This window comes from Monodelphis domestica, chromosome 5, assembly GCF_027887165.1.
Source record: "Monodelphis domestica isolate mMonDom1 chromosome 5, mMonDom1.pri, whole genome shotgun sequence".
NCBI lineage: Eukaryota > Metazoa > Chordata > Mammalia > Didelphimorphia > Didelphidae > Monodelphis > Monodelphis domestica.
Window position 1 is genome coordinate 3,004,079 of NC_077231.1, and position 27,803 is coordinate 3,031,881.

The window sequence follows — 27,803 nt, forward strand, 5'->3', positions numbered from 1 at the left end:
GACGGATGCCTGTGACGTCAGCGGCCCGCGACGCGCGCTGCTCTGCTGAAAGCCCCGGCTGACCCAGGGCGCCTGCGCGGCCAAAAGTGCCTCGGTCTCCCGGCGACGCGGCGCCTACCCGCTTGCTCTTCGTAGCAGCTCCTCGCCCGGACGTGTGAGGGGCTGATTGGCGGCCATGCCTTGGCTGCTCTTGGCCCCCCGGCTCGGGCCCGTCGCCCGGAGTGCCCGCGGCCTCGCAGGTTAGAGCCGAGCCTTCCTGGGGGGTGCACAAGGAGAAACTGAGGCCAGGAAGGGGAATGGTCAGCGAGCCCGCCCCGAGCCCCTCTCCCAGCTTGGGAAGGACATGGACGAGCCCCGGGGGGAGGGGCCGTCCCCCAAAGTGGGAGAGAGAGCGGGGAGGGAGGAGAAAGGGACAAAACCCCCTAGTCTGGCCACGTTCCTGGAGCTTCGCTCACCTGATGGGCGCAGTGATCCGCTCGGTCTGTCTCCACGCTGGCCCCACCATCTGACTTAGGATGGAGTAGCTAGGAGGAGACTGGGAACAAAGAGGAGCCGCCCTCGGGCGTCCAGGAGCCACGAAAGAGAGCTGGGGTACTTTGAGCCCCAAGTTGTGGTGACTGCTAGGAAATGGAGTTAGTCGATCTCGCTGCCCGGCAGTTCCCGGGGATCAAGGAAGGAACAATCGTCTAAAACCGTAGGAGCCTGGAAACTTCCGCTCTACCTAATGGAACATAAGAGCCAAGAGGTACTTGGTAGAAGGAAGGATTCCCGTAGTCTAGGCCAGTCCTCCAGTCCTGTTTTGTTTGTTTGTTTTTAACAGAGAAAGACATTGAGATTTAGAGTGAAATGATTTGTCCAGGGCAGTGATTTCTTTTCGAAATCCTTGCCACATTCGCAGATCTGATCTCCGGGGCACTCTCCTATTTCTCCATCATTCTGTAAATCACAGGACCCCAGGATTCACAACTATCCATCTGCTTTGCTATAGGCCAACCTGAATTCAGTCATTCAGCGAACATAAAGTACCCACTGTGTGCTAAGAGCTGAGAATACAGACACAATCATTGCCATCATCAAGGAACTCACACTGTCTGTGGGGAAATAAGGGGAGCTGAGAGGAGAGGACAGTACCTGGTGGAATCCAATCTGAAATAGTACTGCCTCCAAAGAACTAAAGATTTGAATCAATCAGGGGAGATGGAGAGACCTGGGGGGGGGGGGGGGGGTGAACAGGCTGCAGTATAGAGAAAACTGAAGAACTGAAGGCTAGAAGTAAAGGAGCCACACCAAGGGACTGTATGCAGATGGCCAGAGAAGAAGAACTTGCAAGTGAACAGTGATGGGAGAGTGCAAGGAAGGCCTCCTGCTCTTTGGGAGACTTTGTTGCCCCACAGGGGGCAACAGACAGATTGTTCTATGCATTATGTCAGCATTGGTCTCCATGCAAGTTATCCATCCTGTGATTATCCAGTGGTTTTCCCCCAAAGAAAGTTATCTCCCTATCTTCTCTTTTCCAGGAAACCAGAGTTGGGTATAGGCCCTTTCTAAGGCCCCTCCCAATTCAAACTGTGATCTTTCCAAACTACCTACCCTGGCTCAACACTGAAGAGCCACTATCATTCAACTTTGTGGATGACCCTTCACTGGGAAATTGGGGAAGCCAAACTATAATGACTGTCATTATGTTTGTCATTAAGATTTAACAGAGATTAATAACTCGTTCCTGTGGCACTTAAAAAATTTGGTAAATAACATTCTTTAGCTGACCTGTGAAGCCAGCCACCCAAGATTACATAGTTTACAGTAAATGGCAGAGCTAGCACTTAGGAATCTCCCAACTCTTAGCCTACGGTGCTGCAGGTAGCTACCTCATTCACTAAGGATGTCTAGAGTTTCTGTGGTCTGAAAAATGTAGCTGCCCATCCTGGTGCTTTGACCTCTCTGAACTGGATCAGACTGATTCAGAGACCTTGGGCATTCAGACTGTAACCAGGCCTTTGCCAAGCCTTTCTATGACAATGCTCCTCTTTCCAATCCGTGATTCTTTGTTCTCATCATTCAACTGTCTCATTTTTAAATGGCAAGGAAAGAATTTCTGATTTACTCGCTCATCTAGTTTAACCTGTGTTGAAAAAGGACCTCATAAATTTATACAGGAAAGATGGAATATGGCTTGAGCCAAATTAGATTTCTTGCTTGGGCTTGGGAGTGGAGGAAATGTGAAGAGCATCTTCTGGGGCCTCAACAGTAACTTCACTCACACTTCTGCGGTAGGTGGGGCAAGTAGTGTCCCCATTGGATAGATGAGAAAGCTGAAGGGCTGAGCAGAAGATAAAAAAATCCCACTAACAAAGATGGAATCCATTTGAATTGTGGTCTAGACTCTCAAGATTATATATGCATTAGCCCTGCTGCTGCTGCTCATTAAGAATCTACTCAGCATTTCTATAGTCCTTTCTTCCCTAACTGAGTGGGGAGGTCAGTGGGACTGGTGTCTAATGGAAATCAGAGCTGACTTTCCCTTCTTAATACCTGAACTCTTCACCTGTTCCTCTCCTTGCCCAAACTTCAAGAATGTGTGTTACCAGCAGAATGTTTGGAGGAGTGTTACTAGGACTTTTATGAACAGTATCCCTATTCAGGAAAGCACAGTTGAAAATAGGGCAGCTAGGTGGAAAAGTGAATAACGTATAGCCGGGCCTGGAAATGGGAGGTCCTGAGTTCAAATTTGGCCTCAGATACTTCTCAGCTATGTGACCCTGGGCAAGTCATTTAACCCTGTTTGCCTAGTTCTTCTCACTCCTCTTCCTTGGAACCAATACTCAGTATCAATTCTAAGACAGAAGATGATGGATTTGGGTTTGGTTTTTTTTAATGCTTATTTGTATGCTGGCTCACCTAGTTTATGTTTGACAGGACGTATGGATAATGAGCACCAACAAACTCCTTTTAAAAATAAACCCTTTGCTTTTGAAATAGTAGTGTTAATTCAAAGACAGAAGATTGGTAAGAGCTAAGCATTGGGGTTAAGTGACTTGGCCAGGGTCACACAGCTAGGAAGGGTCTGAGGCCAGGTTGAACCCAGGACCTTACTCTATCCACTGAGCCACCTACCTGCCCTTCAATAAATATTTATTAAATTGCACACCAAGACCAATGCTAAGGGCCAGAGAATACAAAGACAAATTCCAACACCTGTTCTTAGAGCAGACGCCCACTGGCCATTACTTTAAGTCCTATAAAGAATGCATGAAGCATAAAATACACGCTCCAACCTTCTCCCTATCCTAAAGAGTGTAGAGAATGCTGGATTTGGTGTCTGGAAAGCCTGGATTTGAATACTGCTCCTCTGAGCCTGTAATGACTGTAACCCTAGGCAAGTCACTTCATTTCTATTAGTCTCGGTTCCCTCCTTGGTAAAAATAGACTCCTAAGAGCACTTCACAGACTTGTTGGGATCAAAAGGTTACATCAACCTTGGGCACTATAGAAGTGTGGCTAGAAGTTTTCCCTCGGATTTGCTCTGCCCTTGCTACTCTTTGAAATGAGACATTTGCCAAGATCCTGCCCTCTGAGCAGCCCTTTGGCCCTGCCTTCTCTCTCCTCCAGTCCTGGCCTTCCCATCCCCGCTCCCTCACATACAAAATAGGGAGCCAAAAACCAAGTGGGTTGAAGGGCGATCACTTTTCTCCACCCCAGGAAGGCTTGGGAACAGCTTTTCTTTGGCCATATTCAAGTGAGTCATGAAATTGGAGAATCATTTTCATGAATAAATAATGCTCTTTGCAAGCTATTTGTTTATCAAAATGTGAACCCCAGGTTGTATCTCATTCTAAAACATCTCCTATTCGTTGGTGTTCTGGTTCAGAAGAGATGAAATTAATCTTTCTTTCCACCCTGGCTAGAGCTATTGGGAAATTGGTGGTATAGTGTGGAGCCCTGGATTGGAGTCAGTATTTGGGCTAAAATTGTGGCTCCTCCCTGGCGATATGACATGGGGCAAGGTGCTTGCCTTTGTATGTGAAGGGGTATGCAAGAGTGGGGAAGATTGGCATGGTCCTTTCTCACCCTTCGGCCTGGGGTTCAAACCTATAGTAGGCACTTCAATGTAGGTTGAATTGAGTAGAATTAAATGTAATAAAACTTCAAGACTCGGCCCAACCGTAGTTATGTACTGTTCACCATCTATAAAGCCCCATGCAGAAGCCAGGCATTTAAGGGTTTTTTAAAAGGGCCCAGTTCCTGCCCTTGAGGAGTTTACAATCTAATAGGGGAACACGTTATATACAAACCAGTGGTGCCAGCAAGAATATGATAATAGCAAATGAGAAGTCTAGAAAAGCTCTAAGGAAATCTGAGGAGGGAGAGAGATGGCTTTCAGACAGACAGACAGGTAGAGGCCTGGCAGAAATGGAAGACTATGACCAGTCAAGATTGGGGAACATTATTCCAAGCTTTGGTGTCTAAGCCAAAGAAAAGGCATGAAGGTGACAGAGGGCAGGCAAGGAGGCCCAGAGTTGTTTGGCCAGAACCTAGGTTGTAACTGGTAAAAAGAAAGCCCCTCAGGTGCATTCAATTATCCAGAAAAGCATTTTTTGTGATGGAAAAGAATTGAAAATAAAACAAGCATCCATAAATTGGAGAAGGAACAAACTAGTTGTGGTATATATGATGGAATATATTACCATCCTCTAAGAAATAACAGATATGAGGCAGCTAGGTAAATCTAGGCAGACCTAGAGACCAGAAGTTCTGGGTTCCAATGTGGCCTCAGACACTTCCTAGCTGTGTGTCCCTGGGCAAGTCACTTAACCCCAATGGCCTAGTCCCTTCCACCTTTCTGCCTTGGAACCAGCACATGGTATTGTTTCTAAGATGGAAAGAAAGGGTTTAAAAAAAAAAAGAACAGATGCCATGAATCCAGAGAAGCATGGAAAGATCAGCATGAAACAGGTGGAAGGAAGCTGTCAGAGCCAAGAAAACGGGAGACACAATGACTCCACAAGGTATTTGTTATACCACAGAAATTCAGAGTAAAGACGAAGACTGCTTAAGAAGGGAGACTGGAGAAGATGTTTCTATCACTTGAGGTTCCATCCACAGGCAGGGTTCATTGCAGCAGTCTCAAGCTGGATGAATGGACGGATGGACAGACAGACAGCGGCTGTGCTGATTTTTTCCCCTTTTCTTTTGGTCTTCTGACTTTGGGAAACTATGGTGACTAAGGACAACAAAAGATATCAATATGAAAACTTATTTAAAAACATGAGCTGCAACGTGAAATAAGGCCAGAAAGTGAAGTTGGAACCAAATTAAGGCCGGCCTTGATTGAATGCCAGGGGCCACGTGTCCTTATTTCAGCAGCCTCCTTGAAATTCATTTCCAAGAAACCAGTGTCTAATGGGCTTTGAGCTGAAGGTCATAGGTCATGCCCTTCCTCACCCCAAACCCTACCAGCTCGGTTTAGTTCAACAAATATTAAATGCCTTCTGTATGCAGAGCTCTAGTCTTGCAAGTCAACAAGGCTCTTTTGTCCCATGTAGTGTGTGCTTTACATGTCCTTGTGTTGCCCTCTTGCCTTTGGCATTGTTTTTGATCTGTTTTCATGCTAAAGCAAATTAAGGAATTCTTTGTCTAAGAGAAGGGTGGGGAACGCAGGGAACAGCTTTCCCTTTGAAGCCTGTAGTGGGATTGCTTCATTCCTCCCCCAAGGCCTAGCGTGTGTTAATCAATGAATGAATGCCCATTGATTAACTGTATGCCATAGACTAGTTCTAAGACCGAAGAGCAGTAAAGCCGGGGCAGTAGGCCTTGAATGACTCCTCCAGGATCATGTAGCTGGGAAGTATTGAACCCAAGATTTTCCATCTCTAGTCTGGGTGCTCTAACCACTGTACAACCTAGCTGCCCCCATGCCATAGACCCTTGAGGCCTATTCATTTTCCTTCCTCCTCTCTACTCTTTCCTTAGGGTGCACATCTTGTTTACAGAGGAGGTTCTCCCTCCAGCCCATCCCAGAGAGGAAGATGCCCAGCCGCTACCTAGGCCAGCCCAGCCCCTTTACACACCCACACCTTCTCAGACCAGGTAAGGAGTCCTCAGCTTCTGGGCAGTGATCCCCCCAAACCGTAACACCACATCTGGCCGAGAGGTTGGTTCTACTGCTGGTACAATGTATGACCTTGCATCTGCCTCGATGAGCCTTAGGGTCACCTTCCAATCACAGTGTTCGGAGAGGCTTTAAGTTGATCGGTACAGAAGTCTGGTCCATTTTTTAACGTTCCTATTCTGGACCACTGACTTTGTGTTGGGGTCTTCCCCATTAGAATGTGAGCTCCTCGAGGCCAGCGAGTACGTCCTGCCCTTCTGGGGACTCTCAGCCCTTAGGACAGTGCCTGGCCCTTTGTGGGGGTCTTATCGGTGCTCATTGATTGGCATTAGACAGCTCTTTGCTACTCCACTGAGTCATTTTTCCCCCTCTCTGTGCATGATTGTCCCTGATGCTGATAGCTTCCTGAGTCCTTGGAGAGGAGCCTTTGCTGCCATGGCTCCCTTCAGCCAGTGAATGCTAAAAGCAGCCAGCAGGTGGCCCTTGAAGCAGGCAGGCTTCAAGGAATGAATTTCCTACTTCTTCTGGAGCTCAGGGCAAGATGAGTTCTGTCAGCTCGCTGCCACTAGTGTCATGTCCCTCTCTTTCACTCTGCGAATGGCACCGGGGCTCTCGGGGAGGGCTGGATTGGAACTCGTGAGACTCCCCACTCAAGAAAGCGGGTTTTCAAAGCTGGAAGTTAAGGTGACCTAGTTTAGATCCGCTTTGAAAACCCTTGACTTCTTGAGGCAGATGACATTCTGGTGGTGAGCTGTATTTGCCTGACCCGCCCTGCCCTTTGGTCAGTGTGCGGGTTACGTGCTTCTGGAGAATCCACGGGTGCTGCCGAGGGGCATCAGGTGCCGGAAGGAAGTACGTACTGTCGGGTGAATCTTGGGAGCACCAGAGAACTGTATTTTGGAGGCTGCCAGTGTCATCAGGCGGAGGGCATCCCAGAAGCCTTCTTGCTGCAGGGGACTTGTGTTCCCTCTCTCACCTCAAAGAGGTACAATTCCTAGAAACTTGGGTTCCATTGTTGGGGAGGGTTGTAGGACAAATGCCAAGTGTAGCAAACCTTTTCAGTGCCCTTTACAGATCTAAAGTCGCCGTCTTAGCTTGGGTCCAGAAACTGTGGCCTGGGGATGGGATGATGTTAAAGGGACAGACTACATGCCTGACAAGGATGCCCCTATTACCTGCATCAAGCCTCTCCTCGATTTACTTGAGCCAGCCGCCTCCTTGCTCTTCTCGGAGCATGCTTGTGGGCTGTGGGCTGTCTCCTGACTTCTCCAGCTTCCTTCACTCCTGATTGCCCTGAATCCCAACACCTTCCCTCGGCTGATTTTCCCCAGGGTATTCTGTACTTGTCACCTGCATGTTCTCTGTCACCCCTTAGAGACTAAAAGCTTCTTGAGAAGGGGACGTCTGCTGCTCCTTCTTTGTTTGCTCAGTGCTTAGCCCAAAGCTGCATAATAAATGATAATTGACCGCCTGGCTGCCGTACACTACTATATTGTATTTGTGTTGGTGAATCTGGAAATCACGTACAGCACAGCTCACTTTGGAGGGGCCCCAGGACTCCCCTGGCTCCCCTTGGACGGGTGCCTGGCTGCGTGTTGGCCCTCTCTCAAGCCTCAGAACTCTTGAACTGCTCCTGGGAAAGTACGGGGGGGGGGGGGGGGGGGGAACCAGGAGAAGCTCCCACAGCCATTAGCTCTAACAGATTCCACTTTCTGCAAATGGCATCAAGCTGGGCCTCAGAATTCTTGGAAACAAGGAGCACCCGAGTCCTTCAGGGATCCAGTTCTGCAGTTTATCTACCCAGGGTCAGCACACACATTCTTCCACACTCGGGGCTGGGGAGAGAAGGCGGGAGGAGATCCAGCTGCTTAACAGCTTGGGACTTACTGAGAAGTGGTCACACTTCTCCCCAGGCTTCTCGGTGGGATCTGCATGAGGCCGTGGCTCAAGTCGGAAAGTCGCTCGCTGGTGGCCGGTTCATGGCCGGGGAGTTGGAATGACAAGCCTTCTGGGGGGGTCTCCTGAAGAGCAGAATTATAAAGGGAGAAGACTCCCCCTCAGCTCTCTTTGGTAGACCAAGGCTCCTAGAAGGGAGGGCTGACAAGAATCGGGTTCAGGATTTTGACATCAGTTCCCTTCAAAGATCCAAAATAAAGTCCGTCCCTTTAAAAAGCCTTAGGCTGCCAGTTGCCAAAGGAGGAGATGAAATAAAAGCCCTGGGCCGCCAGGGGGCGCTTTGGAGGTGAGAGGAGCCATGGCCAGGCTCAGAAAGTTAAAAGCTCTGGACTTAACCTCAGTTTCTTTGTCTGTAAAATGAGAAGGGCTCCCCAGTAGCGCCTCCTCTGGGGGGCAGGAGGGAGCTGTACTGCTCCTCCTCTCCCTCCTTTAAATGGCCGGCTCCAAGCTTGTCTTCCTCCTGGGCAGGCAGCAATGTAGTTGCCTCTTTTTCTTTTCAACCCTTATTTTCTGAGTAACAACCCCAAGACAGATGGGCAAGGGGGTTACAGAGCTAGCTAGCGAGGGTAACACCCTTTTTTTCCACCAGATTTCCCCGAGAAGTTGTCCCCTGCCTAGGTTTGGGGTGACAAAAGGAATTCTTTTTGTCAGGACGATCTCCTTAAAAATGAACAGTAATACTGAGAAAAAGAACGGCAGGTCACGTACCGTCTGACTTTTGAGAACATGTTACACGTTCACTTGTTACATGTTCAAACGGCTCTGGGTTTTCTTGGGGAAGAAACTTTGTTGGATTTTCTGCTCCCCTCACTCCCCTCTGGCAGTTGTGTGCTAAAACAAGGCCCGTGGAACACCGCTTCTAGAAGTGAGCTACAGCAGGAATTTGAAGATGCAAGCTGATGAGAGGAAATGTTTCTGGAGTCCCGCAGTAGTGAACCACAGCAAACCTTGTGAAGTCCTGGTCCAAGCTCAGGACGGGGTCTGCCAAACTCTTGGCCCGATGTGCTTCAGGACACACTAACAGGAAGCAGCTGTTCCGAATGGCTTAGTCCTTGGAGTCTATTTTCAAACTTTATAAAACTTATCTCCTCTCTGTAGTCGTTCCTTCAGAGGAAATCAAGAGAAATTCTTTTCTTGTTCTCTTGAGTAGGGCTGTGCGAGAAGTTCCTAGAGAAAGAAGCCCCCTCAGACATGCAGGGAACCTTCTGGCAACATGGAGGGTCAGCAGGGGGAGCATTTATTCCCAAATAAAGCACCCGGTTGGTTAAACAACAAGGTGATAGCCTTAATCACCAGGTTGCTCCTGCCTGCTTCCCGGTGTTGAGTACAATCCTGACTTTTGTCTCTTTCCACTTGAGATCCCATTTATGATTTGATAAGGTGTGAGAATGCCTGCCTAGCTCCAGGCTTATCAGCTGGAATTCATCCAAGAATGCCATTGGGACTTGCAGTCCACTGTCCGGAGTATCAAAATTGCCAAATTAACCGCTAGGGTTCAAGATTCTTGCCTTAGCCTTTTTTCTCCTTTTTTTTCTGCAAATGGAAAGAAGGGGTCCCTTGCCTTGTGATGACCTGAACTTCAGTGTGATCATGTTTCTTTAAATGCTTTGTGGGCAGCTGATAACTAATGCCTTTGGGCCATAGCAACTAGCTTTACTACATAGACTCCTGTCCAAATACTGTCCTATGCTAAAAGATTTGAGTTGGTCCTTCCCTGCCACTAATTAGCTTTGTGAGCCTGGATAGGCCACTTGGTCCAAGCCTCAGTTTCCTCTTATAAAAAATAAAGGCTTGGAGTAGATGGTTCTTTAGACCCCTTCCACCTCTCCTGTTTGATCTTTTCCACACATATATATGTGTCTAAAGTAAATTTAAGGTTGTTTGAATGAATAACCAATCCTCCCTTGAATTTCCTCCTCCATCTTCTGACCCCATGCCTTGCCACTGGCTTTCTCTTGTGTCAGGAATCCCTCCTTCCTAGGCTCTGCATCCCAGCTTCCTTGGCTTTCCTTCAGGTCTCGGCTATCATCTCCTCTTCTGCAAGAAGCTTTCCTTGTCTCCTTGGATGCTAGCCCCTTCCTCCTGAGGTCTCTATCTTATTTGTACGTTATCATGTGTTTGCTCATCGTTTCCTGTTAGATGATAAACTCCTGGAGGACCAGGACCGTTTTCTTCTTTCCCAGCCCCAGCGTTTAGGTCATTGGCCGAACATATCATGGGCTTGGTCAGTGCTTTCCAGAACGAGGTGGTCAGTTCTGTTGTGAATGACAGTTGGAGGTAGAGCAAGGATGAGTGAAATTCACAGAGAGCCCAGAGGCCTACACATAGCCACATTCTCTAAGGCGACTCTTGTGGGACAAGTTGGTGGCTTTCTCCAGGCCACAGAATAGAAAAGACCAATGAAATGACCAGAAAGCAAAAAGGGACAAGAAGCAACAAGGCCTGGATCCTCTCCCCACCATGGGAATGCAGAACACTGTGCCACAACTCAGTTTGGAGCCTTTTGCTTGATAGTACAAAGTCTTCCGTGTCTCCGCTGTGGCAAAGTCCATTCTTTTGAGCCAGACGTAATTACCAGGGGGTTCGTACAGGGAGAAAAAGTTCCATTTTTTAGCTTTCCAGTATGAAAGTAGTCTGGATCCTAAGATCTCTAGGTGAACTTTTTTTTTTCCCCTTGAGGGTCAGACGTGATATGTAATAATTAGTGCCTTCCCTTTCACATAGCTGTCCATTTCTTGTGGGGAAAATCAAATATGATCTACCATAGAGAAATATGTGTTCTTGGTGAACTCTTCTTTTGAAGCCCCTTTCTTCTGTATTAGAATCAATACTAAATATAGGTTCCAGAGCAAAAAAGTGGGAAGGGTTGGGCAATGGAGGTTAAGTGGCTTGGAAGGGCCCAAGGCCAGCTTTGTCCCCATACCCTCCGGTCTCCAGGTCTGGCTATCTGTCCACTGAGCCACCTGGCTGCCCTTCTGGGGAGGTGAACTCTTAATGAAATCTGACCCAAGAGGAAGAAAAGCCCCGTGGTCGCTCAGCCTGACCTCATCCGACCTGGCCTTCAAGAGTCTTCATCCTTGCCCCCAACTCCTCCACAGTCTCCTCTGGTGTAGGCAAGCAAATGTGTTTTCCTTGCTTGCTGGAGGCTTGTTTGCTCCCATTTGGTGATTATGTATGGCTCTCTCACCTCTATTTCAATAGACCTTTCCCTGGGGAGAATGGCACGTGGACCTGATAGTGGTGTAAATAGAATTTTGTACCCTTGGACTTCATCTCCCAGAATCCCTTTCCTTTCATCCCCACTTTACCTGCTTATGCTGTATTGATAAAGTTGTGTGTAACCCCTCTAGCTTGTGCGGCTGGGAAAATCCTCTTTACTAAGGCTATCCCTTTCTTCTACTTAAGTTATTAATAATAAATCTTATAAAGTCTTACACAGTGCTTATTACAGTGAGACACTAAAATCAAGCAAATGAAACCATTCTCAGCCTCATCTATTTTAGAGATTGTTGAAGCCACCTGCTTCATTTTACAGGAGAGAAAACTGAGCCATAGACAGACTTGCCTAGAGTCATCCTCGGTTTTCTGGATAACAAGTCCTGGGCCCCATCCACTAAACCTCGCTACTTCAAGGAATTCAGAATCAATACTACGTTCTTCCTCTGTAGTGACAGTAACTCATTGACTTACTCTTGACTGCTGTGAAGTCTATTCATTGTTCAAGCTCAGGTATTACATCACCATTTTGGGATAAGCCAAATGAGGTCCGTGGGAAGACCCATCTAGAATCTGCTTTATTCCTCATTGGCCATCTTTGCTTTGGATTTTTGGTCCTCGGAGAGTTCATGATCACCCTTCTTAGATGAATGAAACTCTGTTCCCATTTGGCCTCCAAGGTTGGGGAGTGCCTGCTGCCTGACTTTAATGGTCATTGGCATGATTCGAATGTCTTCTTGTCTTTGACCCTTCCTTCCTTCCTCTTGGTCCTGGCCATTTTACCCGAAGCACATTTGATTTTGAGATTCCATAACAGCTAACCCTAGCCTCATTGGTAAAGTTGCCTTCTGCACCCATTTTCCCTAGACTACTGTCTGTCTATCGCTTCTCTCCAGAGGCCACATGGCCATGCCCTGGGCAGCACAGGCTAGATCTCCTCCCCTAAGCTCCATCCGGCTGTGGTCCATCTTTCTGGGCTGAACTTCTCCAGTGGGAACACTTGGGCAGCTGGTGGTCCTCCACCTCCATCAAATTCCTGCAAAGCAAAAAGAGAAGGCACATCTGATGCCAATGAACTGTGGGCTTGGTCCTTTTTCTTAGGTCTCCCTTCCCCACACAGAGGCTGTCCCTATTTTTACAGAAAGTCCCTTAGGACAGTGGACAAGGTCGGGGGACCTGTTATGGAGATGGATGGGTAAGCAGAATTCCAGGCCGAGGGAAAAGTGCAATAAGGAAGCCCAGTGGATTTTAGAGATGATTTTGAGTAACAATGAAAAGATTAGGTGATGTCACCAATTGATGGAGGCCCCGAAGGCCAAGCAGAGGAGTTTGGATTCTGTTCAGTAGTTGATGGGGAGGGGGCAGTAGGTGGCTCAGTGGATTGGGAACCAGGCCTGGAGGTAGAAGGTCCTGGGTTCAAATCTGTCCTCAGACCCTTCCTAGCTGTGTGGCTCTGGGTAAGTCTTTTAACCATCATTGCCTAGCCCTTACCACTCTTCTGCCTTAGAACTAATACATTGTGTTGATTCTAAAACAGAAGGTAATGGTTGAAACAAACCCAAAGAAAGGTCATAAAAGGAACTAGTAAAGGCCCTTCCATAGGACGGTGGCACATGATAGTGTGAATTGGTCCTGCCCTTCCTCCCACTTTGAGGAGCCGTTCTGTTCATTTCAAACACCCCCCAGCTTGATGCTGCTGCTGCTTTCTTTGGCATTCTCAGCATGTATGTCCGAGCTACCCCACAGTCTGCAACCCCCTTAAAGGGGGAGTTGGAGATCCTCGATCTCCCCATCTCCGTCCATGTGCCATGGCCTGCCTTAGCACCAGGACCTCCCCCGTGTGGCCGGCTCATGGGGAGCTGTTCTGCAGGAAGCCAGCACCCTCCGACTTCTCTGTTGTGCTCAGCGTCCTCAGATGTACTTCTTCTCAACCAGATTGTTTTGAAATTTTAAGGGCAATATTGGATTCTCAGTTAGACTGGGCATTTTATTTCATTTTTAACCCCTCACCTTCCATCTTGGAGTCACTACTGTATATTGGCTCCAAGGTAGAAGAGCGGTCAGGGCTAGGCCATGGGGGTCAAGGGACTTGCCCAGGGTCACCCAGCTGGGAAGTGTCTGAGGTCAGAGTTGAACCCAGGACCTCCCCTCTCTAGGCCTGGCTCTCAATCCTCTGAGCTACCCAGCTGCCCCTTAGACTGGGCATTTTAGAAAGACCGGCTTAGAGTGATCTTGGGGGCATGCTTATGCAGGTCCACCAGGGGTCCGTGCCCATTTTCTTTCTTCACCTGGCGCTCTTCCCTATCGAACCCTCTGCTGTGGCTCCAGCCCTCACCTCACTTCCCCCAGCCTTGTAGCTGCAGAGCAGCATCTTGGAGCAGAGTGTGGGCTTGCATGTCCTCTGTCTTCGTGTGCCTCATCTGTAACTTAGCCCCACATAAACCCAAATGCTGTTGTTGTCTGTCATCCTTAGGCGAGGTGACTCCAGGACTGTCCCAAGTGGAATATGCCCTCCGCAGGCACCGACTGATGGCTTTGATCCAGAAAGAGGCCCAAGGCAAGGGGGGGACTGACCAAGCAGTGATACTGCTCTCCAATCCCACATTCTACATGAGCAATGACATCCCCTACACGTTCCACCAGGACAACAACTTCCTGTACCTTTGTGGATTCCAGGAGCCCGACAGCATTCTGGTCCTTCAGAGCCTCCCTGACAAGGAGCTCCCAGCTCACAAGGCTGTGCTCTTTGTTCCCCGGAGGGATCCCAGCCGAGAGCTCTGGGACGGGCCACGGTCAGGGGCTGACGGAGCAGTGGCTCTCACTGGTGTGGACGAAGCCTTCCCTCTGGAGGAGTTCAAGCATCTGCTCCCCAAACTGACAGGTACCAAACAGGCAAAGGAGCCAGCGGGGGTGGGGGCGGGGGGTCACTGAGATCCAAGGCCCTCAGTCCCTTGGGAGTGCCGCTAGATCCCCGGCTGCTGAAAGTCAAGCTGCTAGCAGGTCTTCTCTGGCCCACTGGACCAAGACTGCCAGTCACCTAGTGAATGGCATTTAATTTCTGCCAAAAGCACATGGACATCCTTATCCCTTCTAAGGAGAAGCTAGAGAGGGACAGAATTTCTCCTTTACTTCCTTGAGACGAGCAGTGATGAGCCCTTTTTTTGGCAGAGCAGCCAAGCAAAATGCAAGTGGAGGCACCAGAACTGATTTCCTGTTTGATGAGTGAGGGTCCTAGAGGCTGTATTCTTGGGCCAGCGATCTCATACCCTGAGCCTTGGTGGTCAAAACTAGGGAGAGGGTCAGGCCTGGCTCACTTTGGCTACAAACGTGACCATGCCTGGAATCTTTATTGGAGAGCCTTCTCCCTGCCGGCTCCCTGGGAATTGGGGCTCCTCTCTATTAGGTAGGGGTACAGTAGAAGACTCATTAACTCTTGGGCCCTAAGGATGCTGAACTTGAGCCTGTCCATTTGGGGTGGCCAATTCCCCAGCCTCACAAAGGACTTGATGGGCTGGTAAGTGGCTCAGTGGATAGAGCACCAGGCCTTCAGTTAGGAGGATCTGAGTTCAAATATGGCCTCCTCTATTTCATAGCTGTGTGACCCTGGGCAAGTCACTCAACCTCTATAGCCTAGCCCTTACTACCCTTCGGCCTTGGAACCAATAATAGGTGGTATTGATTCAAGGCAGAAGGTCTGGGTTTTCCAAAAAGAGGGGGCAAATCTGAAGGTGAGGCTTACTGCCACAAAACCAAAGGCTTGATTTTCAGGGTGGCTTTTGGACTTCCCTGGACCAGATTCGGGAAGTGATGTCAGCTTCATATAGGTGGAAACCTGGCCATGGTCTATAGAAGAAAAGCCATTTGACTCACTGCCTCTTGTCCCAGGAACCTAGCTCTCAAACTGGAGGGGACCCCAGAAGCCAGCTGCTTTGACCCCCTCACTTTACAGAGGCGAAAGAACTTGTCCAGCCACCCACAGCCCCTAAGAATCCAAGGCAGAATGTGAACCTAGGCCTTCCTGCCTCCACGGCCAGGCTCAGCACCTCCCCAAAGTCACACTTGTCCAGTTGGCACGTCGGCCTCACTGCTACCACCAGCTTATCTGTGTGGACAGCACAAATTTGGACAGATGACCAGCAGACAGGGATTCCTATTCTACACGGCGTACGACCCGGCCCTGAGGGTCTTTGCCCCCTTGGTCACCTTTACAGAGCCCACCAGAGAGTCGTGTATCATTTGACCCATTCTGATGGTGACTCTTCCCTCTGCCTCTTGTTTTCTTTGTTTCCTGTCGGAAGCGGAGACAAGTACAGTGTGGTACGACTGGAATAAGCCGTCACACTCGCAACTGCATTGCGACTACATGCACCCTCTGACCGAAGCCAAAGCCAGGAGCAAGAACAGGGTGAGGACTGTCCAGCACCTGGTGCAGCACCTCAGGCTTATCAAATCCCCCGCCGAGATCGCTCTCCTGCAGGGGGCTGGCCGGCTGACATCACAGGTACACGGTGGGCCCAGGGAGGGGCTGCCCACGGGGGCCTTCTTTGTAGCGTTTTCTCTTCCGTAATATAAGGAGCCGTCCAGCTTCTGAGACGGTGTGTCCCATGCCTGGGAGCCTCTACCGAGTGGTCATGCCTTCTCTCATATGCCACCTCTGCCTGTATTCAGACTTCTAAATCACAGAACTGCAGAGTTTGGAGGGAGCTCTCGAGGGTCGGGAAGCTGAAACCCAACCCGAGCATCCCATGCCCAAGAAAGGGCCGGCTTCCCAGGATGGACAGATGGGAGGAGGGACCTTAGAAGTCAGCCAGTCCTGGTACTCTCCCCCCCCCCATTTTTACAAATTAGGAAACTGAGGCCTCAAGAAGGAAGGTGATCCTAGGGCAGAGTTGGGGAGCTCCCAGACAAGAAGGAATCCATTACATCAGATCTACACACAAGGCTTCTACCAGATGCTTATTGGACTTACTAACCCAGGAGAAAAAATCAAGATGTGTTTAAAAATAATATTGTTGGAACTATATATAGCACATGGTCAGGAATGGTGATAGGACAGGGCAGCAGCATGTCGGGTTTGTAAGAAAGCAAGTCATCCCTTCATTGGTCATTAATGGGAGAAATCTGAACCAGGGCTCCGAGAGGTGACATTTGGTATTTGAGTCCCTCTCATGCCGAGTGTCTCGCAGGCATGGTTCATACTCAGACGATGAAGGACATTCTGCTACGAGGACTCGAGAGACTCAAGTGGACTCACCAACTGCTCCACAGACTCAGCTCTAACAACTCTCCCTTCCCCTGTCTTGGTGGCCGTAATGTGTCACTGTCTCTGCATCTGCCCCTCTATGAGAAATGATTAAAGAGACAAGATGACATCCCCAGGTCACTCCCAGACTGTCCCTTTGTGGACAGACCGCTATGGTAGTATCTGTTGGAAAGTCTTAGGAGTTCATGGCCGCCAAGAGAAGCAAGGTGCCCATTTGGAGGGCAGGGAGTGCTTCCCCTTGGTGGCCCCATCACCCAGTATGTCGCCTGGAACACAGCTGCTGCTTGGGAAATAGTTGTTCATTAGCCTCGTGGATGGGTGGGATTCCATTGACTCATTTGATCCCCACAATACACAGCTAGAAAAGTTTGTTTTGTTTTGTTTTGTTTTTAATGAAGCAGGCGATGCTTCTCTTACTTTGGAAATAAGAAGACTGAGGTTTTTAGACTTACTTTAGATCATTCAGTGGTAAAAGTAAGCCCTGAGCCAGGTTTTCTGACCCATCACTCAGTACAAAGCGCTCACTTGGTCCCTCTGCAAAAGAAGGTTCTACCTTCACGATTGCCTCCACAGCCTTCGATCTTTGGAGTCACTGCAAACATTCTTGGTTCCCTGATCTTCCAGGCCCTGGGAAAAAGGAGGGACTTCCTGGTATTCCAAATGTCTAGGGCAGGATGTGTCAGAGTGGATAAAAGAAATCTCTTATTTCTTCCTCTTTTCCCTTGGCAGGCTTTCATAGAGACCATGTTTGCTAGCAAAGCCCCCATGGATGAAGCATTTCTTTATGCAAAGGTGAGGCGTGATTATTGAAGGGGAAAGCTTTCTTAATGAGTTTGCAGGTAACCTTGAGCCAGTGGCCAGGGCACAGTGAACTTCATTGAATTTTATTTTATTTTATTTTTAAACATTTTATTTGGTCATTTCCAAACATTATTCATTGGAAACAAAGATCATTTTCTTTTCTTCCCTCCCCTCCCTCCCACCACCTCTCCCATAGCCGAAGCGCAATTCCACTGGTTATCACATGTGTTCTTGGTTCGAACCCATTTCCATGTTGATGGTATTTGCATTAGAGTGTTCATTTAGAGTCTCTCCTCAGTCATATCCCCTCCACCCCTGTAGTCAAGCAGTGGCTTTTCCTTGGTGTTTTTACTCCCACAGTTTATCTTCTGCTTGTGGATGGTGTTTTTTAGATCCCTGCAGATTGTTCAGGATCACTGCATTGACACTAAAGGAGAAGTCCATCACCTTCGATTGTACCACAATGTATCAGTCTCTGTGCACGATGTTCTCCTGGTTCTGCTCCTCTCGCTCTGCATCACTTCCTGGAGGTCGTTCCAGTCTCCATGGAATTCCTCCACTTTATTATTCCTTTGAGCACAATAGTATTCCATCACCAACATAGACCACAGTGTGTTCAGCCATTCCCCAATTGAAGGGCATCCCCTCATTTTCCAATTTTCTGCCACCACAAAATGCTCAGCTATGAATATTCTTGTACAAGTCTTTTTCCTTATTATCTCTTTGGGGTACAAACCCAGCAGTGCTATGGCTGGATCAAAGGGCAGACAGTCTTTTATCACCCTTTGGGCATAGTTCCAAATTGCCCTCCAGAATGGCTGGATCAATTCACAACTCCACCAGCAATGCATTAATGTCCCTACTTTGCCGCATCCCCTCCAACATTCACTACTTTCCGTAGCTGTCATGTTAGCCAGTCTGTTAGGTGTGAGGTGATACCTCAGAGTTGTTTTGATTTGCATCTCTCTGATTATAAGAGATTTAGAGCACTTTTTCATGTGCTTATTAATAGTTTTGATTTCTTTGGCTGAGAATTGCCTATCCATTTCCCTTGCCCCTTTATCAATTGGAGAATGGCTTGATTTTTTGTACAATTGATTTAGCTCTTTGTAAATTTGAGTAATTAAACCTTTGTCAGAGGTTTCTATGAAGATTGTTTCCCAATTTGTTGTTTCCCTTCTGATTTTAGTTACATTGGTTTTGTTTGTACAAAAACTTTTAATTTGATGTAGTCAAAATTATTTATTTTATATTTTGTGACTCTTTCTAAGTCTTGCTTGGTTTTAAAATCTTTCCCTTCCCAAAGGTCTGACATGTATACTATTATGTGTTCACCTAATTTACTTATAGTTTCCTTCTTTACATTCAGGTCATTCACCCATTCTGAGTTTATCTTGGTGTAGGGTGTGAGGTGTTGATCAATTCCTAGTCTCTCCCACACTGTCTTCCAATTTTCCCAGCAGTTTTTATTACTAGCTGTGTATTTCCCAGCATTTTGGTTTCTGCTCCTGTTCCTGCCTTTTCTTCTTTCCCTATTCTACACTTCATTGAATTTTAGAGGCAAGGGGGGTCCTTGTAATGAGGAATGTCGAAATAGGGAAGGAAGAAAATCAGATCTTCGAGGAGCCTGAGAACAGGGGGTGTCAGGGCTAGGGGGAAATTTAGAACAGGGAAGGTCAGAGCAAAAAAGAATCTTAGAGCAGGGAAGCTTCTTTTTTTTTTTCAGGTAAGGAAATAACACATCTGAAATAAGGTTGTACATATCCTAAGAACCAAAAAATACAGTAGAGCAAAAATACAGTGCCAAGTTGTGTACTGGAAAAGAGGGAAATGTATTGTTTTTACAAATGGCAAATGAAGGCCTGTAGGCCCGCCCTATGGTGTAGCCTAGCCAAGTAGCAGCCCTTTGTTCCCCCAGCCTTGGCCTCCCAGGAACTACATTAATGAAAGGTCATATCCTTGATGACTTAATTGCCCAGCATCAATTTTTACTCAGCTGAAAAGAGTAGGCTGGTGGCCTGGTGGTCATTTGAAAGGCTGAAAAGGTCATAAGGTGTGTGTGCGTCAGCAGGCCACATCATTCTGTTGTTTAAAGAATAAGCCTCTGGAAAGCTGAGGTACCTGAATAGGAGTCAAGCCTCTCTCCCCTGAGGTAGCCAATTGTCCCTTCAGCTCAACCCCCATTCTGTCCTGCATAGATTTGGGTCCACTTGTGGCCTTTCCAGGATGGGGACATAGAAAACAAGGTGTGTAGGAGGCAGAGGAAGGAGCCAGGGTGATTAGAAGAGAGCCGATTAAAGGGCCATTCTGAGTCAGCTTGGAGAATAGAGCCCCAGGAGGGAGTGCTAAGGATCTTTTAAAGAAGAATGGAAAAGTTAGGAAGCCAGTGCCTGGTGGATGGTGACTGGACCTTCTTGCCATTTGCTGAGGCCCTGACAAAAATGGCCTACAACTCACATTTACACACGAGTGAGCAGTTTAGGTGGAAGAGATGCTTCAGTGCCTGCAGAAGCAGTCCCTCCTTCAGGGGGGCTTCCTTTATCAATGCACATCACAGCCGCTCTCCCTTTTAGTTATGGAGGAGTGACTGGCCAAAATGCTCATTACACCATGTCAGCGGTATCGGAGGCTCAATAACTAGGGTACTTAAGGTCAAGAGAAAAGCAGTTTGTGTGCCAGCTTGTTCAAACCGCCTTCTCCCTGGCCACGTTCTTCTCTGGGATTTGTCTGATTGATAGATCTTCAGAGTTTCATGGCTTGCACTTGTTTGAAGTAATCAGTTTCTTCACCCAGCCCCTCCAGGCTTAGAGCCCAGCCTGGCCAGGCCCACACCCAACAGATGCTGTGTCTGACCTGTATGACACGAGCACCCAGAGTCCCATGGCCTCTCCCATGGGGAGGTCCCAGCACTCTCCTGAAGGATATTCTGGTGGCAAATGGTGTGATAAAGGCAAAGGGAGATGGACTAAGGCCAGAACAACCACTCTCTGTGCTTTTTCCAGTTTGAATTTGAGTGCCGGGCTCGGGGTGCAGACATCTTGGCCTACCCTCCTGTGGTCGCTGGTGGCAACCGGTCTAATACTTTGCACTACGTAAAGAACAACCAAATTATTAAGGTAAGTGGGAGATCCCTTGATGGACTCTGTCTCAGCAAGGAGCATGCATGGCTTACTAGCCCAAGAGGAGGTAGATCGAGCCCTTTGCCCCCAATCCTCCAGGCATGTGAAGATTTCAATCCTACAGAGCACTTGACTCCCAGACCCTGGGAATGAGGGAGGAGCTGAGGTTTGAGGGCTGCTCCCATCTGGCAGGTGAGTAAAGGGACTCCCCCCATGTCTCCTAGCTAATGAGCTTCTGAGCTGCAGACTCCAGTCTTGCCAGTCAGCTAGACCTGGGCCCCACTGCACATAACAACATGGCGGCTTGCCAGAGAGGTTGGCCCAATCCCTGCAGGTGCCAGTCCACCCATTGTTGTCACCACGGACTGTTGTTCTGGTGGGGTGCTCAGCATTCACACCTGGCAGATGCGGCAGGCTTGCCACTTAAGCAGCTGCCAAGGACCCATGGTCACCTCACCCCACTTCAGCTCCTCCTTTCCTCCACCTGTGGGAGAGCGAAGGTGCCAGGATACACTTTGATCACTATTCTCAGGAAGTTTGGGTTTTGCTCTTGAAACAGTATTACCCCACCAGTGCTTTATAGCAAATAGGAGTGCTGGTCAGTATTCCCACCTGTGCCATTGCTCCAGGGGACACTGGGGGGGGAGCGGCACGTGAAAGGAGGGGGCCTCTTAATGATGGGTGAGATGGCCACTCCTCCCCAGGGTAGAAAGGCTGGGAGAAGACCACTGGTCGGGCAGATCTAGATAGGATTGGTCACAGACAGGAACAGGCTCTTGGCCAAGAAGGCTATCCCTGGCCATCTCCTCCAATCCCATCCAAAAAAGAGTCCCTGCTGTGGCAAGTGACCAACCAGCCTTTGCTTACGTACGTTTCCAGAGGCCTGCCTGGTGGGAACCTGCCACCTCTCTAGGCAGCCCATTTTACTGTGGGATGACTGAGCTGGTCAGGAGGCTAAATTTACCTCTTTGGGCCTTCCCTGCTTTGCTCCTGGTTCCCCCTTTGTGGTCGGACAGAACAAATCTAATCCCTCCTGAGCAAAGCCATCAAGTCCCCCATTGAGCCGATTGTCTAGGCTAAAACTGTCCAGTCCCTTCGCCTGACCTTTGTTTGACTGGAATCCATTTTCCATCTGGAGCTTCCTTGTCCACCCTCCTGTGGCCCCCAGCACTGACTGTTGGACAGAGGATAGAAGGACTTTCCCCGCCTAGAAACCCCGGGGCCTCTCCTGCCCTCCACAGTGGAATTCATTTTCTTTGGCTGCCACGTGAGGCTGCTGGCCAGCTTCTGAAGCTGGCATTTACTGAAACCCCCTTGATCTTGCCCTAACTCCTCAGAAGGCTGGCCATACATCGAACTCAGGAACAACTCTCCCATCAGCACAGGGTGTAGAAGTGGCCAGAAGGTTAAGGCCTACAGGATGGAGAGGAGTTACAAAGAGAGGGCAGGACCGGAGGAGAGGCTGATGCCTGTGGCAGGCAAGAAACCTTCCCAACAGAGGCCTGGGTTCTGGACTTTCTCCCATTGCTCAAAACAGAATCATGGCTATCAAGGACACCTTTTTACATGTTTTCTCAAGTGCTAATGCTCTCAAATGGCTGGACCAATGACCTCATCACTGAGGGTCACAGAAAGGAAAAAAATCATCCTGAAACCTAGAAAAGCAGGGTTGGGCCAGTGGGGGCCCCAGTTTTCTATCTGCTCTCTCCCTACCTGCTTCAGACAGACAAAAAAGAGTTTGAAGGAAGGTGTGGGCAGGGGAGGAAAAGGTGGGGAGCTAGATGGCCCCAGCAACTCCAGGACTTGCGTAAACAGGAGTGTCCAGAAGAGTGGACAACTGGGCAGAATAAAGGAGCAGAAAACTTCACTCAGATTCTCCTTCTTTTGTTCAGACCCCTTGAAAGAAAAAAGCACCAACCAGTGTCACAGCCCTGCCTGGAATCCCCCATCTGACTTTCCTTCCTCCCTCACAGGATGGGGAGATGGTGCTACTGGACGGAGGCTGTGAATTTTCTGGCTATGTGAGTGACATTACCCGAACGTGGCCTGTCAACGGAAGGTAGGACGTCCCACCCCACCCCTTGACCATCTTGTCCTAATGAGGGAGAGTTGGGGCCCTGGGTGGGTCCTCGGAGGTGTTCGCACAAAGAAGGGCTACTTGCAGTATGGGGTAAATCAGCTAGCAGGGATGGAGCGAGTTGATCATTGAGCCGGCTGACCAGAATGGGCCTTCCTAGCCTTGGATTCCAAATCCTTGGATTAGGAGGCTAAGCATACATAGGGTCGCTGTAGGGTTGGGGACAAGGTAGTGCCCAGGTGGAGCCAAGGGGATCTGGTCGGGTCAGAGTGGAAGTCACAGGAAGCAGTGCTAACCTAGCAGGCTGAAGGGCATTGAGCCCAGAGGCACTTCCACGTGCCAGGGCCTATGCCAGCTGTAGGAGGTTCAGATATGCTATTAAAGTGGTTCCTCCTTTCCAGGAGCTCCCATTCTCTTAGAGCCCAGATGTGGGTCAAGAAAGGACTTTCAAGACCTTAGTTTGACTTCCTTATTTTACCGATGAGGCAGTCGAGACCCAGAGAAGTTCATGATTCTCCTGCAAGCCCATAGATAGTAGTGAGGGGTTTCTGACCCACAGCCTCGCCACTCTTGGAGCTTTCTAAAGCCAATGATTTTTACCCACCCAGATTTTCACCCTTCCCTTTTGGCGATAGCAAAAGGACTTTCTTTCTCCTCTTTTCCACAGGTTCTCTGCAGCCCAGGCAGAACTCTATGAAGCTGTGTTGGACATCCAGAAGGCTTGTCTGGCCCTCTGCTGTCCTGGGACAAGCCTGGAGAACATCTACAATCTCATGCTGAATCTGATAGGACAAAAGCTCCAGGAGCTCAGGGTGCTGACAAGACTCAGAGCCGACAACATCTTTAAGGTGCATTCTCCCCTCAGTTCTCCTGCCCTGGCTGGTCAGTCAGCCCTCGCTCTGTGCCCACCCCATGCTGGACCCAGGGACACAAGGACAGAAAATGAAGCAGCCCCACTCGAACTCAGAGTGCTCTGTGGGAGGGACAACAGAGACCTGGAGAAATGTAGAAAGAGAATAAGTGAGGGGACACTGATTGTTCCTGGGAACCAGGGTCCTTCAACATTGCCTCTTAAAGGATGAAGGAAAGGGGCCAGGACAAAGGCCTGGAGATGGGAGATCAATCTCAGAACTGTGACCTGATCACAGATTGACTTTAAGCTGGCTCCTTTTGGTTGGGTTTGATCTTGAAAGGGTCAGGTTGGTCTACTTGGTCTCACATAGAGAGGGGCAGCCCAAACTGCTGTGCACCCTTCATCCCTTACCAGGGCAGTGGTGTGCGAGCACCTTGCAAAGGGCTAGGAAAGGCCAGGCACTGGGTGTTCAAATCCCTTTGCAATGAAATTGATTGTGGGGGGAGATGAGGGAAGGGGGGACTTTATTTCTTAGACTAATGTTCTGCCCAAAATAGGGGGTGGGGGGAGGCGCATGCATTTGTTAAGTGCCTACTATGTGCTGCCCACTATGCTGAAGCCTCAGGATTCATGTCCTTTTCTTGGAAAATTTTGTCAAGATCTCAGAGAAATGGAATTTAGTGTTAACTAGGAGGCTCCTCCTTGGAGAAAGTAGCAGGTTCTGTCGAGCACTCTCCCTGTGCCCTGCAAATGTCCAGTTTCCCTGAGCTGTTTCCATCGCTAAAGACAAAAGGCCCAAATTCCTCCCAGTTCAGACAGCGTAGTAAATAAATAACCAGTTCTTCAGTGTCAATGCAAGAGTCTCTGGCTAATCTGCTAGCAAGTGCTCAAACATGGCAGCCAAAAGGAATGATTTTCATAATGACAGCTTCCCTCCCCAGACTGAAGCCTGGGCAATTGTGAAATAAGTCATTTCCTGGTAGCAAGAAAGACTCTGCAAAGCACAGTCTTTGTGTCACAGGGAAGGCCCACTGCTACCTGGAAATTACCTGTAGACTTCCACCAAAGGGACAGATCCAGCCTCTGGGCCTAAACACAGAGATGGGACAGAAGACTAATTGGCCCAGGGAAAGGGAGAGATGTCAATTTGACCCAGTTTCCAAAGAACTAGGGCTGCTTGTCAGGAAGTGCTGAGGTGGGGGAAAAGTTTGGAGTTTGGGACAAGACACAAAACCAATGTTCTGTCCTTAACACTGAGGAGCCCACAGGTGCTCCTGTTAAGGGCTGGCTCTGGAGTTTTAAAGTGACCAGCGTGTGGAGCCCCATATCTGCCTCCGGGCCATCTGGGAAGAGAGATGACTGGAGGGAACTGTAGCATCCCAAGCATATTCACATCTATGAAATATAAATGACTGTATGATTACTGTGTCTCCAAGCATGAGGTTATACCAATGAGGCTTGTGAATGTAACCTTGAACTGGCCATGGGGCCCTTGGCTGAGACAAACTCATTAACATGCTCGGATTCAATTCCCCAGGAAAGCGCGGTTTGCAATCTACACGCCCAAAGGTGTTCCCTCTACCTTGCCACCCAATCTTAAGTGTCTATACTTTGTGATGTGGGTACTATGGGCTTGGGAGTACCGCCCAAGCAGGACAGGAATAAATTCAGAGGCAAACCCATGAACTTCCTCTTGGCTTTCTCTCCCCTTTCATGGAACTCCACTGGGCTCCTCAATGACTCTCCTTCCCCGAGGCTGTAACCATCTCGGCCTGAATTCCCTACCTTAATCTCCTCCTCCTCCTCCTGTTCCTTTGTACTCATACTCTCCTATCAAAGGGAGTATCATAGGTCTGCCTGCCCTATTCAAACACTGACTTGTCCTTGTCTTTCATTTCCACCCTGGTTCTTGGTTCCTACCTCTCCTCGGGTCCCATCTGGGGTGCCAAGTGTGGGGTTTTTCCTTAATGGACTTCCCTGACCAGCAGGGTCCCACAAGGGAAGGGGCTCCCCTTTGTGATGGGACCCGAGGAGAGGTAGGAACCGAGAACCAGGGTGGAAATGAAAGACAAGGACAAGTCAGTGGTTGGATAGGGCAAGCAACCCCTATGATACTCCCTTTGATAGGAGAGTATGGGTACAAAGGAACACGAGGAGGAGGAGGAGATTAAGGTAGGGAATGCAGGCCGAGATGGTTACAGCCTCGGGGAAGGAGAGTCATTGAGGAGCCCAGTGGAGCTCCATGAAAGGGGAGAGAAAGCCAAGAGGAAGTTCATGGGTTTGCCTCTGAGTTTATTCCTGTCCTGCTTGGGCAGTTCTCCCAAGGACGTAGTACCCACATCACAAAGTATAGACACTTAAGATTGGGTGGCAAGGCAGAGGGAACACCTTTGGGCGTGTAGATCGCAAACCGCGCTTTCCCGAGCATGTTAATGAGTTTGTGTTAGCCAAGGGCCGCATGGCCAGGTCAAGGTTACATTCACAAGCCTCCTTGGTATAACCTTATGCTTGGAGACACAGTGATCATACAGTCATTTATATTTCATAGATGTGAATATGCCTGGGATGCTACAGGAACAGGGTATGAAGGGTAAACTGTCTGGAGGAGAGCACCATCTGGACCTCTGCCCAAACTGAGCCATCTGCTGCTCCAGCCCTTGTGGGATTTGGATTTGTTTTTAACCCTGACTTCTTTTTTTCCTATCAGGCTGGACTACCTGGTTTTGTGGGGTTTGTTTTTAATGTTTAGTGTGAGTTCCAAATTCTCTCCCCTCCCGTACACTGAAACAGCTTCAAGCAAAATGATACCCGTTATACATGTGAAGTCACACAAAACTTATTTCCACTTTAGCCATGTTAGGGAAAACAAGGCTTCAGGGTGCACTCAGCTATCAGTTCTCTCTCTTGAGGTGGGTAGCACTTTTCTTCCTGGATCATTTGGAATTGTCTTTCACAGCTGATCACTGCACGATGTTCTCCTGGTTCTGCTCACTTCACTCTGTATCAGTTCAAGCAAATCTTCTCAGGTTTTTCTTTCTTTCAGCATTTCTTATGGCCCTTTAGTACTCCATCACAGTCCCACACCACGACTTGTTCAGCCACTCCCCAATGGATGGGCCAGCCCTCTGTTCCAAATTCCTTGCCACCACAGAGTTGGTGGTGGAACTAAGTCCTTTGCCCGTTTCTTTGATCTCTTTGGGATGCAGACCTAGTAGTGGTGTTTCTGATTCACGTTTTGAACATTGCTTTAGTTCATCACTCCCCCAACAGTGCAGTGCTGTCCCTATTGTTCTGGATCCCCTCCAGTATTTGTCATTTTCCTTTTCTGGCCCATTTGCCAAACTGGTAGCTGCGAGGTGAGGTGTGGTATCACTTTCATTTGCATTTCTCTAATCAACAGTGGCTTGGAGAATTTCTTGTTTTTCTTCTGAGAACTGCTTGCTTATGTTCTAACCATTGATCAATTGGGGAACGGTTCTTTTTCTTTACTCTTTCCATAATTCCTAAAGAAAGCTTTTTTTAAATTATTTTTTAATACTGCATTCTCTCCACTGAATGAATGAAAGATCCTTTGCTTCCTCTGAGAACTGAGTGTTGGGGGCTGTGGGGGGAGATAGAATTAAGCTTAGTGGGAGTGGTGAAGATTGGCCCACTCTGGGGCAGCAGAGGGAGCGTGCATTGAATGAATAAATCTAGTGAGCTGGCGAGCCGTGGAAGTGCAGTGAAGGCAGAGAGGAGCCATTTGCTCCCCCTGCAAGCTCAGAGTCTTCCTTGCTGCCCCCTGTCCCCAGAAAGTCGGCTCTCGTGGCAGAATCCATGTTGGTGATTCGAGGGCTTAAGAGCAGGGCTCTCCAGTGAGCACAGACCCCATCCACATAGCCATTTCCATTCTCACCGGTGGTGTCTCTTCTCAAATAACGACCCAGGGCTTTGCTTTTCTAGGCCGCTCGGAAATACTGCCCCCATCACGTGGGTCATTACCTTGGCATGGATGTCCATGACACCCCGGATGTGTCACGCTCACTCCCTCTCCAGCCGGGCATGGTGGTGACAATCGAGCCAGGTAAGAGGTCTTGGGACAGGCCCCCCTCAATCCCCCAGGCATGTCCCCTGTTGTGTCAGCACCTTCTTATTTTAAAGTGGAGGATGACAGTTTTGAGCTGGAACAGACGCTTCCAGAGCTTATTCACAGTCTAGGAGAAGGGACACCCTCTTCCAGAGAGTTAGCCGTCCGTTTGCATTACTCCAGTTCTGGACGCAGGGAATAGAAAGCCAGCCCTTCCGCTCTCCTCCTGAAATGGAACTCTGGAATCCACGGATTTGCTTATTGGTTGGAGCCACACCAGGAAGGCGGATGAGGGACGCCCTTAACAAATGCAGGCTGGCACCTTTTTAGGACCTTGAACTGG

General features: G+C 48.8%; 1 protein-coding gene across 4 annotated transcripts in view; it reads left to right on the forward strand.

Annotated features, from left to right (window-relative positions):
* Positions 1–27,803, forward strand: part of XPNPEP3 (X-prolyl aminopeptidase 3) — a 35,000-nt gene that overhangs the window by 646 nt on the left and 6,551 nt on the right. Inside the window, exons 1-9 of one of the 4 annotated variants that reach the window (XM_001378055.4) lie at positions 102–239; positions 5,971–6,087; positions 13,755–14,162; positions 15,580–15,782; positions 17,274–17,336; positions 20,348–20,461; positions 22,438–22,523; positions 23,209–23,389; positions 27,337–27,457. In XM_001378055.4, coding sequence (XP_001378092.1) covers positions 176–239; positions 5,971–6,087; positions 13,755–14,162; positions 15,580–15,782; positions 17,274–17,336; positions 20,348–20,461; positions 22,438–22,523; positions 23,209–23,389; positions 27,337–27,457 — 1,357 coding nt within the window. In that variant the 5' untranslated portion in view covers positions 102–175. Of the gene's footprint in view, positions 1–24; positions 240–5,970; positions 6,088–6,895; positions 7,095–13,754; positions 14,163–15,579; positions 15,783–17,273; positions 17,337–20,347; positions 20,462–22,437; positions 22,524–23,208; positions 23,390–27,336; positions 27,458–27,803 lie in introns of those variants that run through there. The other 3 variants (XM_056797401.1, XM_016425546.2, XM_007502563.3) reach the window with 3 other exon arrangements.